Consider the following 14890-nt stretch of genomic DNA (forward strand, 5'->3'; position numbering starts at 1 on the left):
AGACAGAGAGATGAGAATGAAAGGTACAGATGACGTTATGAGGGAAACTGTATTGATGTTTTGGCAGATTTGGGGCTCGTGAGGACATTTATTATATGTGCTTGCAACCCCTAAATTAATACTAATGTCGGCCCTGAGTTACCGACATCCGTGCTCGTCGTTCATAGCCTAAAACGTCACTCAGTTGGTCTTCAAGTATAGTTTAGTGAATGTGGTGAGATGAATTGCTTTGAATATTGTTGTTTCTGTGGATGCTTACTGCTGTCAAAAAAACTATTTTTAAGTATATTGTAACATTTATTTAGCAAGTATTTATTTTATTTTTTCATTCATTTTCTCATTCAGATGCTGCTTTGTTTGTGAATATTTTTATTTTGTGGCCAGTTCTAAATGTGTATTGTAAAACAGTCAAATTATATACTAAGAGTTCATATATAGTATATATTAAATGGTATATGTTTTTATAATAAAACAATAAAAATGGAATCATCATTATTTTCCCAAACATTGTGTATTGTGTATTTTGTGAAAAAGTATATTGGCATTAGATTGAGGTTACAACCTCTAACCCCTTTAGTATAAAATAATGAAATGTATGTGAATGAAAACGTAGATATAGATTTAAGGACCAGTGTGATTTACTTCACCTTGTTGACAAAGTTATCTGCACTCTTGCAGTATTTTCAGACTTATCAAAAGCCTGTGAGACAGTTAACCATAATATTTTATTAGAAAAGTTGCATAAATATGGTTTTCATCATAGTACATACAAATGGTTAAAAATCTTTGAATATAAAAAAATAATTAAAATATAATGTTTTCAGTGGCAAAAAAATCATACCTTCAGGATTTATCTAAAATGAATCAAAATAAAATGTAGTCTGTTGAGATTCCTCAAATTGTCAGCTCCAAAATTCCGTGGAATTATTATTATTCTTATTTAACTTCAGTTTGTTACTATTTATGACATCAATATTTATCAAATATGTCTTTTTATTTATTAGATACTTTCAGGTGAAGGGAATTCCTGAACATTTCAAGACTTACTTCACAGGTTCATTCTTCAAGTCTTCATCCTCCTACATTACTTACAGAGGTCAATTATCAATCAATTATGGAGCAGCTTTAAGATTCAAGGATATTAATCAATTTCCTGCATTTCTGCATTTTACTCCTGTATTCTATTTCTTAAACTGCACTGCAACTTTTATTCTACTTTTAGCTTTTTAATGTTTTAATGACTGTTTTTAATGTTTCAATGAATGTTTTTAAATCTCCTTTTCTTTTGCCTTATGTTTTGATGCTTTTAATGGTTTTATGTGAAGCACTTTGAATTACCTTGTTGTTGAAATGTGCTTTACAAATAAACTTGCCTTGCCACAGTACCTTCAGTCTGAAAAGTAAAACAAAAATTTCCGCCCGAATAGGGACTTGAACCCTAGACCCTCAGATTAAAAGTCTGATGCTCTACCGACTGAGCTATCCGGGCTTCATGAGTCTATGAAGTCGGGTATTCATTTGAAGGACCTAGGAAAACATAAAATAACTGTGGTGGTGACGTGAGCCGCTGAGTTTGCCTCGCTCGTCCATACGATAATAACACTTTCAACACATTGCATTTTCACAAGCATATCTGAGCATATCTTCGTGTCAACATAACAGCGGATGAAAATACGAATACAAAAATAACTGAGTGATAATACACGAATGAAAACATAGTTATGAATGTTAGATTTCATTTCTACTCATACATCCCACATAATGCTACACACATTGTACCTTTAAGCACTAATACACAAGAGTGATCAATTGCTATGTGATCACGACTGTGACGCAGCAGCTTGACACAGCTGGGATCACATAGCAATTGATCACACTCTCTCTTATGCGTGCTTGCTTTTGTAAAATAGACGATAGATAATAGATAAAATTGGTCAATTCGTGGTTGATTCTTGGTTGATTCTTGGTTGCGATACGAGCGCCGATTGGCCACAGCGGTCACTTCCTGGTTGATTTGTGGTTACAGACTGAACGGTGATTGGCTTTCACAACCAAGAATTAGTTCGACTCACGGGCTACAAGGAGAGCCATCCGGGCTTCGTAACCCCATGACGTTGGGGATCAATTTGTAGGTGATTACCAATCGTTTACAATATGTCAAATATTATTTTTTATGTGATAAATGAACATTTAAAAAAAAGAGGGGTTTACTGTGACTGGCATAAAGCAAAATGGTAATAGTTTGTAATATTTTATGAAAATATATTCTCCCTATCCATAGCCAACTTCAACAATGAAATGTCTGCGCCCTCGGGTGAAGGAGTGGAAGTGTCAACCTGTCATCGGCAGCTTTATAAATATACTGATACTCAAAGTTGATATGTTGCGAAAAGATGGAGAATTGTGGAGAATTGTGGTGATGTCTGGGAATTTTTTAGCGAAACGAGAAGTTGAGATTTTCATGAGTTTAGACACTATTCGTTACACTTATAGTGAAAAACTACTTACGCCCGAACAGGGACTTGAACCCTGGACCCTCAGATTAAAAGTCTGATGCTCTACCGACTGAGCTATCCGGGCGCTCTGTATGCGTGAAGTACAATGTCGATAATGAATCTACTATTATGATTATCACTGTTGCGCTGTGAGCACGGAAGACGGAAGGAAGTGGAAGTTAAACCTCTCGCTTTACCCATAGGTTTTACCTCCCAGGCTAGCTAAGGCTAGTCGTTAGCTATATTTATGCTACTCTCGCCCTGTACACAGTCTGTGGTTTAGACCCCAGCATTGATCCTCCTGGTGAGTTATTAAATACTAAAAAATGTGACACACTTTTTTATAAAATTGCGTGCGCAGCTGGTTATCTAACTGTCCTCAAAATGTCCTTGTTTAGTCTCGCTGCTAAATGCACATGTCGTGGCTTGTCAATGAGAATGCCTCGGCCTTCATTTAACCTGTTAACAAACGATAGACACTCAATAACAAACGTGGAGATCCAGAGCCACGTCACACATGTAACGCGTCTGTTGAGGAATCATCACTCCAAGGTAAATTAAAGGTCAATGATTATTATATGAATCGCAGTCGGTTTATTCTGCAGCCAAAGCAGAACATTGATTGTCAGTCTTGTTGCCTGTGTCTCCTCTATTAGGTACCAGAGGTGGCTACATGGGAACTAATACCAGAGGACCAGCTTCCCCCGGTAATATCCCCATGGCTGGCTGAATGTGAACACAATACAGTACTTGGGTTGAGTAAGGCTTGGTGACCTAATAACGCTGTGAAATTCATGTCAGAATTTAAAATAATGGTTGAAATATTGGGTCACACTGGCCAATATAAAGTCCTTTACTAATGCGGCAGAGGATTAGTAAAACAGGAAGGGAATGTCTTACTATAAAGGCTGTAACTTCGTTTTTTTTGTATTTTGTTTTTCTCTGTTAGAGATTACCAAAGACCAAAGGTCAAATTATGGGCACAGTGTTTGCTGATTAGATGTTATTAGTGGATGTAATAACTTTATTCAATGGTTACTTACAGTTAAAGACATTCTTAAAGCAACAGTGAAAATAAACTGTCCCACATACATTTCTAAGCAACACGTTTTGATTTCAGCCTGCCCATATCCCTGCTGAACTGGTGGACAAACTGGAGCGACTGGCCTTGGTTGATTTCCGCACCAAACAGGGACTGGCCTGTTTGGAGAAAGCCATACGATTTGCAGATCAGCTTCATGTTCTTGACACGTCAGGGGTTGAACCGATGGATTCAGTTCTGGAGGACAGGTATGTACAGGCAGTTAATGTAAAACACTGTATTTTGCATGTGGGCCTTTTAATCACAGTTAGAAACAAATAGCATATAACAAATGAGCAACAACTCATTTTAAACTCTTGTGAAGCCTGTTGTATTAATGTGATTATGTTTATGTCCATGCACATTCAGGGCATTACAACTGAGGGACGATGTCGTGATGGAAGGAGACTGCGCTGAAGAACTGCTTCATCTCTCCAAAAACACAGTTGGAGAATATTTTGTGGCACCACCAGGTAAGGAAACAACCTGAATACATTTATTTTGAAACATTGTTGATTTCACGATTATTGAGATGATAAATAAATAAAACTATAATAAAAAACTTAATAAAGCCTCACTGCCTAATGACTTACACACATGCACGTATCATAAATATTTATACTACAGTCCTCACTGTATATCTCACCTTTTAGTTTATTCATTTGTAGACTGCTGTCTACCTGCACTTTATAATTCTGAAACTCCTGTTCATGTTCATGAGTGCTCATACTGTATATATCTTAGTGTTTTCATATCTCCACTATTTACACGATATGTACTCTGACCATTACTCTGCAATGACAAAGTTGAATCGAATCTCAATTTAATTATGATGCAACTTTGTTATCCTGTTATTGTTTGTAAATGTGAAGATCCTTAACTACTGTTTATTTTTCTCATCACAGGAAATATCCCTTTACCAAAGAGGGAGGAGAGGGCCGCCATGCTGAAACACTCAGAATTATGACGTGTATTACTAATTTGTTCTCATTTGGTGTGTAAAATAAAAACCTGGACGTGCATTTAGATTTGTTGTTTTTCAGTTTCATTTGACGGTTGCAGTATTGATAGATCCTGGTTTTGTTTCCGTATTATTTGATGTGAGGTGTGAGTGAGCAGTGTGTTGGCAACCTGTGATATGAGAGGATTCAGTGCAAGCAGTACATTGTGTTGGGATCTAAAGGAGCGTGTTTGGGTTATCAGCATTTAAGAAACAGAATTCTTGACATCAATAGAATTATTGATGTATGTAACAATTATTAATGATTATTAATATAAACGGGGCACCACCCTGCGAACAGGGACCAATAACCAAACGATAAAACTAAGTCTCATAATTAGTAGTCACTCATAATGTCAATAGTCTGCGTATGACTATACATTCAGTGACAGTGAAGGTTTTAAGTTCGAGCACAGGCTACTACATACAGTCTTATCAAATACATATGCACAAGTAATCACAGACGACTGCTCCTGAAAGTATAACAGAGTTTATTGAATCAAAATAACAAATGATCAAATCAATTAATATTGCAACCAACAAACGTTATCATACAATTTTATATGCCTAAACTAAAGAATGAATAAAATGGATGAGGGTGTATGTCTGTGTGTGTATGAGGGTGTATGTCTGTGTGTGTATGTGTGTGTGTGTGGGTGAACAGGAAGGAGTCTTACAGCTACGCTAAAGACTACAAAGATGGCGGCGTCGAGTGACGCGGGCCAAAGGGGAGGGGCCTTAAGAACTACAGCTAAAAACTACAAAGATGGCGGAGTCGAGTGACGCGGACCAAAATGGCAGTTAGGCTGCTGTATGTACTCACGTGTGCCTGGGCAGCACGTGATGTGAGGCTCGTTTGAACGGGGTTCCCCAGGGGTAGAACTATGAGCTGTGTGTGTGTGTGTTTCGTGAAAGGAGGAAAGAGAAAAAGGGAGCAAGAACTCGAAGTGAATCACGCTTCGGCGTGCGATGTGGTAGGGAGCCTGCTTGCCGGTTCTATCATGCATAAATATACCGCTGTCGTCTTGGAACTGCCGGTAACTTATGCCGTGATAAACCACGCACCTCAGCTCACTCACCGAGTCGAGTTAATGAAAAGAGAACTTCCACCCGGAGTGGAAGACAATGAATGAAAAGAAATCAAATAAATCCCAAGCAAACAGTCATAGTTGATACACACATACAGCGGAGCTTCTCTGCTCCGTAATGATTGCGTAATACCTCAATATCACGCGACAGTCTTAAACACACAAAAACACGGGAATATCAACATATACATGAATGGCCTGAATTAAACTTAAGTTAATTTAAGCTAAGCTATGCCCAAATGCCAAGAATCTTACTTGTAGATGCTTCGTTGCAACGTGGAAGTGTTTGTGGCAAAGTGGTCCGTCTTCCTCGTCGGGAAGGGGGACAGGGGGGGGGGCTGCTTGCAGCGCGGCTTTGCAGCGGGCGCTGTGCCTTCGTGGCGTGAGCTCGCTCTGGAGCGAAACGCAGACGATCCTCGCTGCAGGGAGGACAGTTTAACTTCGGTTGAGACGACGTGGTCTGTGCGTCTTGCCGGTAATCATCGGTCAGGAGAGGAGCGAGGCTTCGTCGGCTCCTCTGTGCCGGTTTGTGCACAAAATAAAAAGAAAAGCGGAGAGCACTGAACGAATGCTGATGCAGATTCGTTATCGCGGGCTGTTTCGTCCAGCGAAATGGCTCGTGACCTGTCAGGGTTTGATGAGGGTTCGAGGGGCTTCCTCGTGGCCAGCGTTGCGCTGGCGGGGAAAGTTGGTTCTTCTGTTGCCTGGACGGGGGTGTCCGAGCGAAGAGAGCGTGGTGTGCTCCCTGTTCGACGGAGGTCGACGGGAAAAAGCATAGAAGTGGGGGCAGCAGATAGTTTTATAGAACAGAGGTCGAACCACAGGGGTCCTGGGGTCTCTTGGCTCTCGGCCAATGAGATTGCCGCGGTTACCATGGTTATTTGGGGGGGGGGAATTCACACCTGAGTGTGAAATCCCTTTGCTCTCCTCAAACTACAAGTCAGGATGAGACCTTTGCTTGAAAAACGAAGGCCTGATTGTCTTTGTCCACAGCACATGTTGAAGCCATTTATCAGACCCCAACAATTGTTTTAATTTGGGATTTACATTATGATCTTGATAGTGTGTCCTATTTTCATTCTAGTGTTGTTTCACTTTGAATTTAATAAAAATAAAACAATACTTAATTCCTACTGTTCTCTCACTTTCTGTTTCGTTTCCAAATAAAATGTGATATCATGTGATATTAGTCTCAAGAGACTATGACGTGTTTGTCAGGTATCGTCAGAAAAGGTCTTGCCTTTATTTCAACCGGGCGGTCCTGATTTGACCTCGTAAATGCATAAACATGCCACAAGGCTGTGTTATGATCAAGATGCAGCGCGCGTAACAGCAGAGTCATGTTTGGAGAATAGAAACCGAAAGTTATCGAGTTCGTGAAGGGAAAACGAATCTTAGTAAAGGGGAGGGAGTCTATCAGCTGAGGCAGACTGCATATAAACTGTGGGCACAGCTGCTCCAGAGCATCCTCTGTTTTCCTCTCACCGTCTGAAGACCTGAAGCTGTCCAGAAGAATTTACTAAAGTGATCACAAGGTAAGAATCTGTCTTTGTCAACGCTGATAGAAACACACCGTGGTACTTCAGTGGAAATAGTTTTTTGTTCCTCATATACTTATTTCAATAATGTATTGAATGATGTTTCAGGACTGTTTCATCATGGATATAAACATCATTATGCTGAATGGGACTTCCCGTAAAATGAGTGTGAACCCACTTGACACAGTGGGCTCTCTGAAGACACGGATCCAGCAGGAACTTGGAGTTCCCTCTCAGACGCAGAAGCTGGTCTTCATAAACGGGGTGAACACTCCCCTCAGCGACGACTCGAGGCCCGTTGGCGACTACGGTGTTGGTCCCGGCGCCAGCGTGTCCCTGCTGGTGATCCAGCCTGCGACCGTGCAGGTGTTCCTCAGAAACGACAAGGGGAAGACGAGCACCTATGACATCACACCCGACGAGACGGTGGACCACTTCAAGAGTCGGGTCAAGTGCAGAGAGAATATCCCGGAGAGCCAGCAGAGGCTCATCCACCAGGGCCGAGAGATGACGGAGCCCGGGTCCAAACTCTCAGACTACGAAGTCGAAGCGATGAGCACCATCGACCTGAATCTCCGCCTGAGAGGAGGCTGAGGACACGTCTGGTTCATAGATGATATTCTGAACATTCCTTTAGCTTTAAATTAATCAGATAGCTTTAAATGCCTTTTTTAAATTGTTTATTTATTTGTATTTTCATTTGGAAAAATCAACACATTCCTCTGCATTCTGCTGTATTCCGTAACATCTTAAAAACGTGTTTATTCTTAAGCAACAGGCTTTGGCAGTACAAATAAGTTATACACCCAACGCTGCATTATGTTAACTGGACACTGTTAAAAACAAATAAAACTTTTCAAATGTAAATTTGCACGTCTCCTCACATTTCCTGCAGGCCTACCGTTTCCTCTGCTCAGCGGTGGAGCTGTACCCTGTACAGACCACAACCAGAAGGATCCAGAAGGAACCAGAAAGTCCCACTGAAGCATTGTTTTAAAATGAACATTATTCCAGCTATTAAGAGAGTTTCTCGGTCATACAATTCAGTGTTTATTATTACATCTTATAAGTCTTTGTCAGTGCTCCATAAAAATAAATGTAGTGTGCTCTGTAATTACAAACATAACAATCATAGGAGCATGTTAGAATGGCTTGAACTCAAATTAATTCATTCCACTGTATGTGAGAATTATTGTCCAGTATATAAACAGCAGAGTAAACAGCCAAATGCTGAAGCCACAGTGAAGAACCAGTTTCCTCCAGATTCATTTTCAGGGAGGAAATCTCGCGGAGCTTCATTTCCTCACAGATGCAAGGTAGGCGTACCAAAATAAGGCGACCGAGTTGGCAAACAGCACTCTGAACTGTCAGCAGAAAACAGACACAGGAAGAGACGGGGATTACCATAGTGTCACTATGTGACTCATCATTTGTTCAGTGACAGGATGCCAGTGGAATGCACCTGAACAGGCACAAAGTTGATATTGATGAACTGGAAGGGAGTCCACACTTGCTGCCACTGGATGCCACTGAAAATATCAAGGGCACACAATGAACACAACTATTAATATGCAACAGGTAGATTCATGATCAGGTAGTCCAATCAAATGAAACACGTGTCATTAAGTTGTTGTTTAAGAATATTTTGTGGCACCACCAGGTAAGGAAACAACCTGAATACATTTATTTTGAAACATTAGTGTTGATTTTATGATTATTGAGATGATAAATAAATAAAACTATGATAAAAAACTTAACTAGAAAAAGCATTTCCTGCTGAAAATGCGTTGGAATGCTGAAAACTGAAATGAATCGCAAAAACATTGTTGAAAATAGATATCCAATTCAAAAACAAATTGCAAAAAGCTGAATAATTCAAAAAGTTTAAAGATTACAAATATGAAAAGTCATATCACAACTCTCCTGAAAGAGCTGAACATTTTGACATTTGAACAGTTTCTGTGGCTAAACAAAATTCATCAGTGGTGATATTTGTAGTAGTATAAGTGTCTTTGTTGTTCCTTTGTTGTGTCTTTGTTGTTCCTTTGTTGTTCCTTTGTTGTGTCTTTGTTGTGTCTTTGTTGTGTCTTTGTTGTTCCTTTCTTGTGTCTTTGTTGTGTCGTTGTTGTTCCTTTGTTGTCTTTGTTGTGTCTTTGTTGTGTCTTTGTTGTGTCTTTGTTGTTCCTTTGTGTCTTTGATGTTCCTTTGTTGTGTCTTTGTGTCTTTGATGTTCCTTTGTGTCTTTGTTGTTCCTTTGTTGTGTCTTTGTTGTGTCGTTGTTGTTCCTTTGTTGTTCCTTTGTTGTGTCTTTGTTCTTCCTTTGTTGTGTCTTTGTTGTGTCGTTGTTGTTCCTTTGTTGTCTTTGTTGTGTCTTTGTTGTTCCTTTGTGTCTTTGATGTTCCTTTGTTGTGTCTTTGTGTCTTTGATGTTCCTTTGTGTCTTTGTTGTTCCTTTGTTGTGTATGTGTGTCTTTGATGTTCCTTTGTTGTGTCTTTGTTGTGTCTTTGTTGTTCCTTTGTTGTGTCTTTGTTGTGTCTTTGATGTTCATTTGTTGTGTCTTTGTTGTGTCTTTGTTGTGTCTTTGATGTTCCTTTGTTGTGTCTTTGTTGTTCCTTTGTTGTTCCTTTGTTGTGTCTTTGTTGTGTCTTTGTTGTGTCTTTGTTGTGTCTTTGTTGTGTCGTTGTTGTGTCTTTGTTGTGTCGTTGTTGTTCCTTTGTTGTCTTTGTTGTGTCTTTGTTGTGTCTTTGTTGTTCCTTTGTGTCGTTGTTGTTCCTTTGTTGTGTCTTTGTTGTGTCTTTGTTGTTCCTTTGTTGTTCCTTTGTTGTGTCTTTGTTGTGTCTTTGTTGTCTTTGTTGTGTCTTTGTTGTTCCTTTGTTGTGTCTTTGTTGTGTCCACCACCCTTTCAAAATAAAAGCCCCATGGATTAACTGTATTTAAACAAGTTCAAAAAAGCTTTTTTGTTTAAAAAATGAATGCTCTTACTAATACTGCGACAACTACTACTGCTGCTGCTAATATAGTATTACTACTACTGCTACTACTACTTCTATGATAACTTTTGCTGTTGCTACTATTACTACTACTGCTACTGCTATTACTGCTACATCAATATTATTACTACCACTACTGCTATTACTACCACTACTACTATTACTTATACGACAACTGCTACTACTACTACTACTGCTATTCATGCTACTAAAAGTAGTAATACTACTACAGCTATTAGTACGACTGCTACTAGTACTACTGCTACATATTCTACTGCCATTACTAGTACTACTACTACTACTACTGTGATATTAAATACTCCGACCAATACTACAGCTATTACTATGACTACTGATACTACGTCTTCAACTACTTCTTCTAATTACGAATACTTCTACTACTAATAATACTTCTACTACAACTACAACTTCTACTACTACTACAAATATCACTACTACTACGACTAGTACTTATTCTAATGCTACTAATACTTCTACTGATAATACTTACACTCCAACTTATACTACTACAAATATCACCACTGATGAATTTTTTTAAGCCACAGAAACTGTTCAAATATCAAAATGTTCAGCTCTTTCAGGAGAGGTGTGATATGACTTTTCATATTTGTAATCTTTAAACTTTTTGAATTATTAAGCTTTTTGCAATTTGTTTTTGAATTGGATATCTATTTTCAGCAATGTTTTTGCGATTAATTTCAGTTTTCAGCATTCCAACACATTTTCAGCAGGAAATGCTTTTTCGAGTTCATTTGTAGACTGCTGTCTTATACCTGCACTTTATAATTCTGCAACTCCTGTTCATGTTCATAAGTGCTCACACTGTACATATCTTAGTGTTTTCATATCTCCACTATTTACACTATATGTACTCTGACCATTACTCTGGAATGACAAAGTTGAATCGAATCTCAACTTAATTATGATGTAACTTTGTTATTCTGTTATTGTTTGTAAATGTGAAGATCCTTAACTACTGTTTATTTTTCTCATCACAGGAAATATCCCTTTACCAAAGAGGGAGGAGAGGGCCGCCATGCTGAAACACTCAGAATTATGACGTGTATTACTAATTTGTTCTCATTTGGTGTGTAAAATAAAAACCTGGACGTGCATTTAGATTTGTTGTTTTTCAGTTTCATTTGACGGTTGCAGTATTGATCGATCCTGGTTTTGTTTCAGTATTATTTGATGTGAATTGTGAGTGAGCAGTGTGTTGGCAACCTGTGATATGAGAGGATTCAGTGCAAGCAGTACATTGTTTTAATTTGGGATTTACATTATGATCATGATAGTGTGTCCTATTTTCATTCTAGTGTTGTTTAATTTTGACTAATAAAAAAAACTAAAACAATACTTAATTCCTACTGTTCTCTCACTTTCTGTTTTGTTTCCAAAGAAAATGTGATATCATGTGATATTAGTCTCAAGAGACTATGACGTGTTTGTCAGGTATCGTCAGAAATGGTCTTGCCTTTATTTCAACCGGGCGGAACTGATTTGACCTCGTAAATGCATAAACATGCCACAAGGCTGTGTTATGATCAAGATGCAGCGCGCGTAACAGCAGAGTCCTAATGGGAGAATAGAAACCGAAAGTTATCGAGTTCGTGAAGGGAAAACGAATCTTAGTAAAGGGGAGGGAGTCGATCAGCTGAGGCAGACTGCATATAAACTGTGGGCACAGCTGCTCCAGAGCATCCTCTGTTTTCCTCTCACCGTCTGAAGACCTGAAGCTGTCCAGAAGAATTTACTAAAGTGATCACAAGGTAAGAATCTGTCTTTGTCAACGCTGATAGAAACACACCGTGGTACTTCAGTGGAAATAGTTTTTTGTTCCTCATATACTAATTTCAATAATGTATTGAATGATGTTTCAGGACTCTTTCATCATGGATATAAACATCATTATGCTGAATGGGACTTCCCGTAAAATGAGTGTGAACCCAGGTGACACAGTGGGCTCTCTGAAGACACGGATCCAGCAGGAACTAGGAGTTCCCTCTCAGACGCAGAAGCTGGTCTTCATAAACGGGGTGAACACTCCCCTCAGCGACGACTCGAGGCCCGTTGGCGACTACGGTGTTGGTCCCGGCGCCAGCGTGTCCCTGCTGGTGATCCAGCCTGCGACCGTGCAGGTGTTCCTCAGAAACGAAAAGGGGAAGCTGAGCACCTATGACATCACACCCGACGAGACGGTGGACCACTTCAAGAGCCGGGTCAAGTGCAGAGAGAATATCCCGGAGAGCCAGCAGAGGCTCATCCACCAGGGCCGAGAGATGACGGAGCCCGGATCTAAACTCTCAGACTACAACGTCGAAGCGATGAGCACCATCGACCTGAATCTCCGCCTGAGAGGAGGCTGAGGACACTTCTGGTTCATAGATGATCTTCTGAACATTCCTTTAGCTTTAAATTAATCAGATAGCTTTAAATGCCTTTTTTCATTTTAATTTATTTGTATTTTCATTTGGAAAAATCAACACATTCCTCTGCATTCTGCTGTATTCCGTAACATCTTAAAAACGTGTTTATTCTTAAGCAACAGGCTTTGGCAGTACAAATAAGTTCTACACCCAACGCTGCATTATGTTAACTGGACACTGTTAAAAACAAATAAAACTTTTCAAATGTAAATTTGCACGTCTCCTCACATTTCCTGCAGGCCTACCGTTTCCTCTGCTCAGGGGTGGAGCTGTACCCTGTACAGACCACAACCAGAAGGATCCAGAAGGAACCAGAAAGTCCCACTGAAGCATTGTTTTAAAATGAACATTATTCCAGCTATTAAGAGAGTTTCTCGGTCATACAATTCAGTGTTTATTATTACATCTTATAAGTCTTTGTCAGTGCTCCATAAAAATAAATGTAGTGTGGTCTGTAATTACAAACATAACAATCATAGGAGCATGTTAGAATGGCTTGAACTCAAATTAATTCATTCCACTGTATGTGAGAATTATTGTCCAGTATATAAACAGCAGAGTAAACAGCCAAATGCTGAAGCCACAGTGAAGAACCAGTTTCCTCCAGATTCATTTTCAGGGAGGAAATCTCGCGGAGCTTCATTTCCTCACAGATGCAAGGTAGGCGTACCAAAATAAGGCGACCGAGTTGGCAAACAGCACTCTGAACTGTCAGCAGAAAACAGACACAGGAAGAGACGGGGATTACCATTAAGGAGTGTCACTATGTGACTCATCATTTGTTCAGTGACAGGATGCCAGTGGAATGCATACCTGAACAGGCACAAAGTTGATATTGATGAACTGGAAGGGAGTCCACACTTTCCAATTCATCTTTAAAGCAGTCCAGTAACTTCCTCTCATCTTCTTCTCAAAGTCTCTCCACCCTTTAGCCTGAATATAGATTGGAATGATTATATATGTACTTTTATTCATCCTTTGCTGCACAATTTGACAAATCTTTTTTTTAATATAAAAAATATATATATATTTATATATATAAATATGCACGTCTCTTGCAATCATCCCAACTTTCTGCCAGTGCATTATCAAATTGCTGGAGTGCCTCTTCAATGAGATGAGGAGGGAGAGTTTCTCAGATGACCTACCTCCAGGATGTTCATAACAAAGTAGAAAATGAGCAGAAAGCCGGGGGCAAAAACAAGCCGATCCAGCAGCAGACGTTTCACAATGCAGAGCGGGTCTGTGCTGGGCATCCACACTTCCATCAGCTGGTAAAAGTAATGGCTCAACGGTCCTGTAATAACCAACCTGAAATAGACAACCAGGGAATAATATTACTCCAAACATGTTTGTATTTTATGTATATTATAATGTCTGAGACTCTAGACTAACAGGAACATGCCATTACATTCACTTTCTTGCTGCACATGAGCCATGACTATAGCAAGTCAACCCTCAATTATGTTTCTGTATTTAGTCTCACCCATAAATGGCATAGCGTGCAGCTCCAGCTGGGTCAATCTGGTGGACCAGGGCTCCATTGTTGGCCTTTTTTTTGGCTTCCAAAATCTGAGACAGAAGATTTCCTAAAGCTGTGAGGATGCCACTGAAAATATCAAGGACACACAACGAACACAACTATTAATATGCAACAGGTAGATTCATGATCAGGTAGTCCAATCAAATCAAATAAGTGTCATTAAGTTGTTAGGGGAGGTTTTATGTGCATGATGCTGATTGGCTAAAGCCCACAGAAGGGCAGCCAGTTGTCAGTGCAAACAAAGTGGCCCCTTGGACTAACTTTGAAGTCAACAATACAGTAAGAGCTGATAACAAATGGCGATATGTAGCAAACACTAAGTTAATAAACTGCATTTTCTCTTAGCCAGTCCTTTAGTACATCGGAACATGTCATTTCTGACCGTCAAACAGAGGAAACACAACACAAAACAGGCACCAGGCTGCAGAACAACAACCACTGTTGACAGCCACTGAACTAACAGAGCTACAGACCTCGTTACAGACTTAGTAAGGACGGGATATTTCTTCAGAAGAACCAGATATTGTTGTAGTAAACGGATAGAAACGGACGCATTCCGCACAGGCAGGCTCTCCACGGCCATTGTCAGTTGTACAATTAGTTGAACTGTACAAACATTACCACCACGAGACGAACAGCACTGACAGCAGCGGAGTTGAAAAGGAGCAGCTGCTTCCTGCAAACAGCATCGCGTCACTGACGGAGCCA

At 39.7% G+C, this 14890-nt stretch overlaps 4 protein-coding genes across 5 annotated transcripts; 3 read left to right on the forward strand and 1 right to left on the reverse strand.

The window, feature by feature from the left end:
- Positions 1-2701: 2701 nt before the first annotated feature.
- On the forward strand, positions 2702-4604 carry gatc (glutamyl-tRNA amidotransferase subunit C). Its single transcript, XM_079269545.1, has 5 exons — positions 2702-3047; positions 3152-3202; positions 3616-3785; positions 3946-4049; positions 4482-4604. The coding sequence occupies exons 1-5, from the start codon at positions 2880-2882 to the stop codon at positions 4541-4543; spliced, it is 555 nt and encodes a 184-aa protein (XP_079125671.1). The 5' UTR covers positions 2702-2879; the 3' UTR covers positions 4544-4604.
- A 2502-nt stretch (positions 4605-7106) lies between these two features.
- On the forward strand, positions 7107-7949 carry LOC306778144 (polyubiquitin-like). Its single transcript, XM_079269547.1, has 2 exons — positions 7107-7199; positions 7311-7949. The coding sequence occupies exon 2, from the start codon at positions 7323-7325 to the stop codon at positions 7794-7796; it is 474 nt and encodes a 157-aa protein (XP_079125673.1). The 5' UTR covers positions 7107-7199; positions 7311-7322; the 3' UTR covers positions 7797-7949.
- Positions 7950-11855: 3906 nt separating this feature from the next.
- On the forward strand, positions 11856-12582 carry LOC306778143 (polyubiquitin-like). Its single transcript, XM_079269546.1, has 2 exons — positions 11856-11982; positions 12094-12582. Exon 2 carries the CDS (start codon positions 12106-12108, stop codon positions 12577-12579), a length of 474 nt encoding a protein of 157 aa, XP_079125672.1. The 5' UTR covers positions 11856-11982; positions 12094-12105; the 3' UTR covers positions 12580-12582.
- A 438-nt stretch (positions 12583-13020) lies between these two features.
- pxmp2 (peroxisomal membrane protein 2) lies at positions 13021-14853 on the reverse strand. 2 transcript variants are annotated; one of them, XM_079269538.1, is made up of 5 exons: positions 14656-14853; positions 14126-14248; positions 13788-13950; positions 13453-13572; positions 13021-13342 (listed from the first exon to the last, which is right to left on the reverse strand). In XM_079269538.1, the coding sequence occupies exons 1-5, from the start codon at positions 14763-14765 to the stop codon at positions 13142-13144; spliced, it is 717 nt and encodes a 238-aa protein (XP_079125664.1). In that variant the 5' UTR covers positions 14766-14853; the 3' UTR covers positions 13021-13141. The 2 variants fall into 2 exon arrangements, with proteins under 2 accessions (XP_079125664.1, XP_079125665.1); XM_079269539.1 differs by having other exon boundaries at positions 13142-13347.
- Between the last annotated feature and the right edge of the window lie 37 nt (positions 14854-14890).

Source organism: Melanostigma gelatinosum, assembly GCF_949748355.1.
Source record: "Melanostigma gelatinosum genome assembly, chromosome: 6".
In the NCBI taxonomy this organism is placed as follows: domain Eukaryota; kingdom Metazoa; phylum Chordata; class Actinopteri; order Perciformes; family Zoarcidae; genus Melanostigma; species Melanostigma gelatinosum.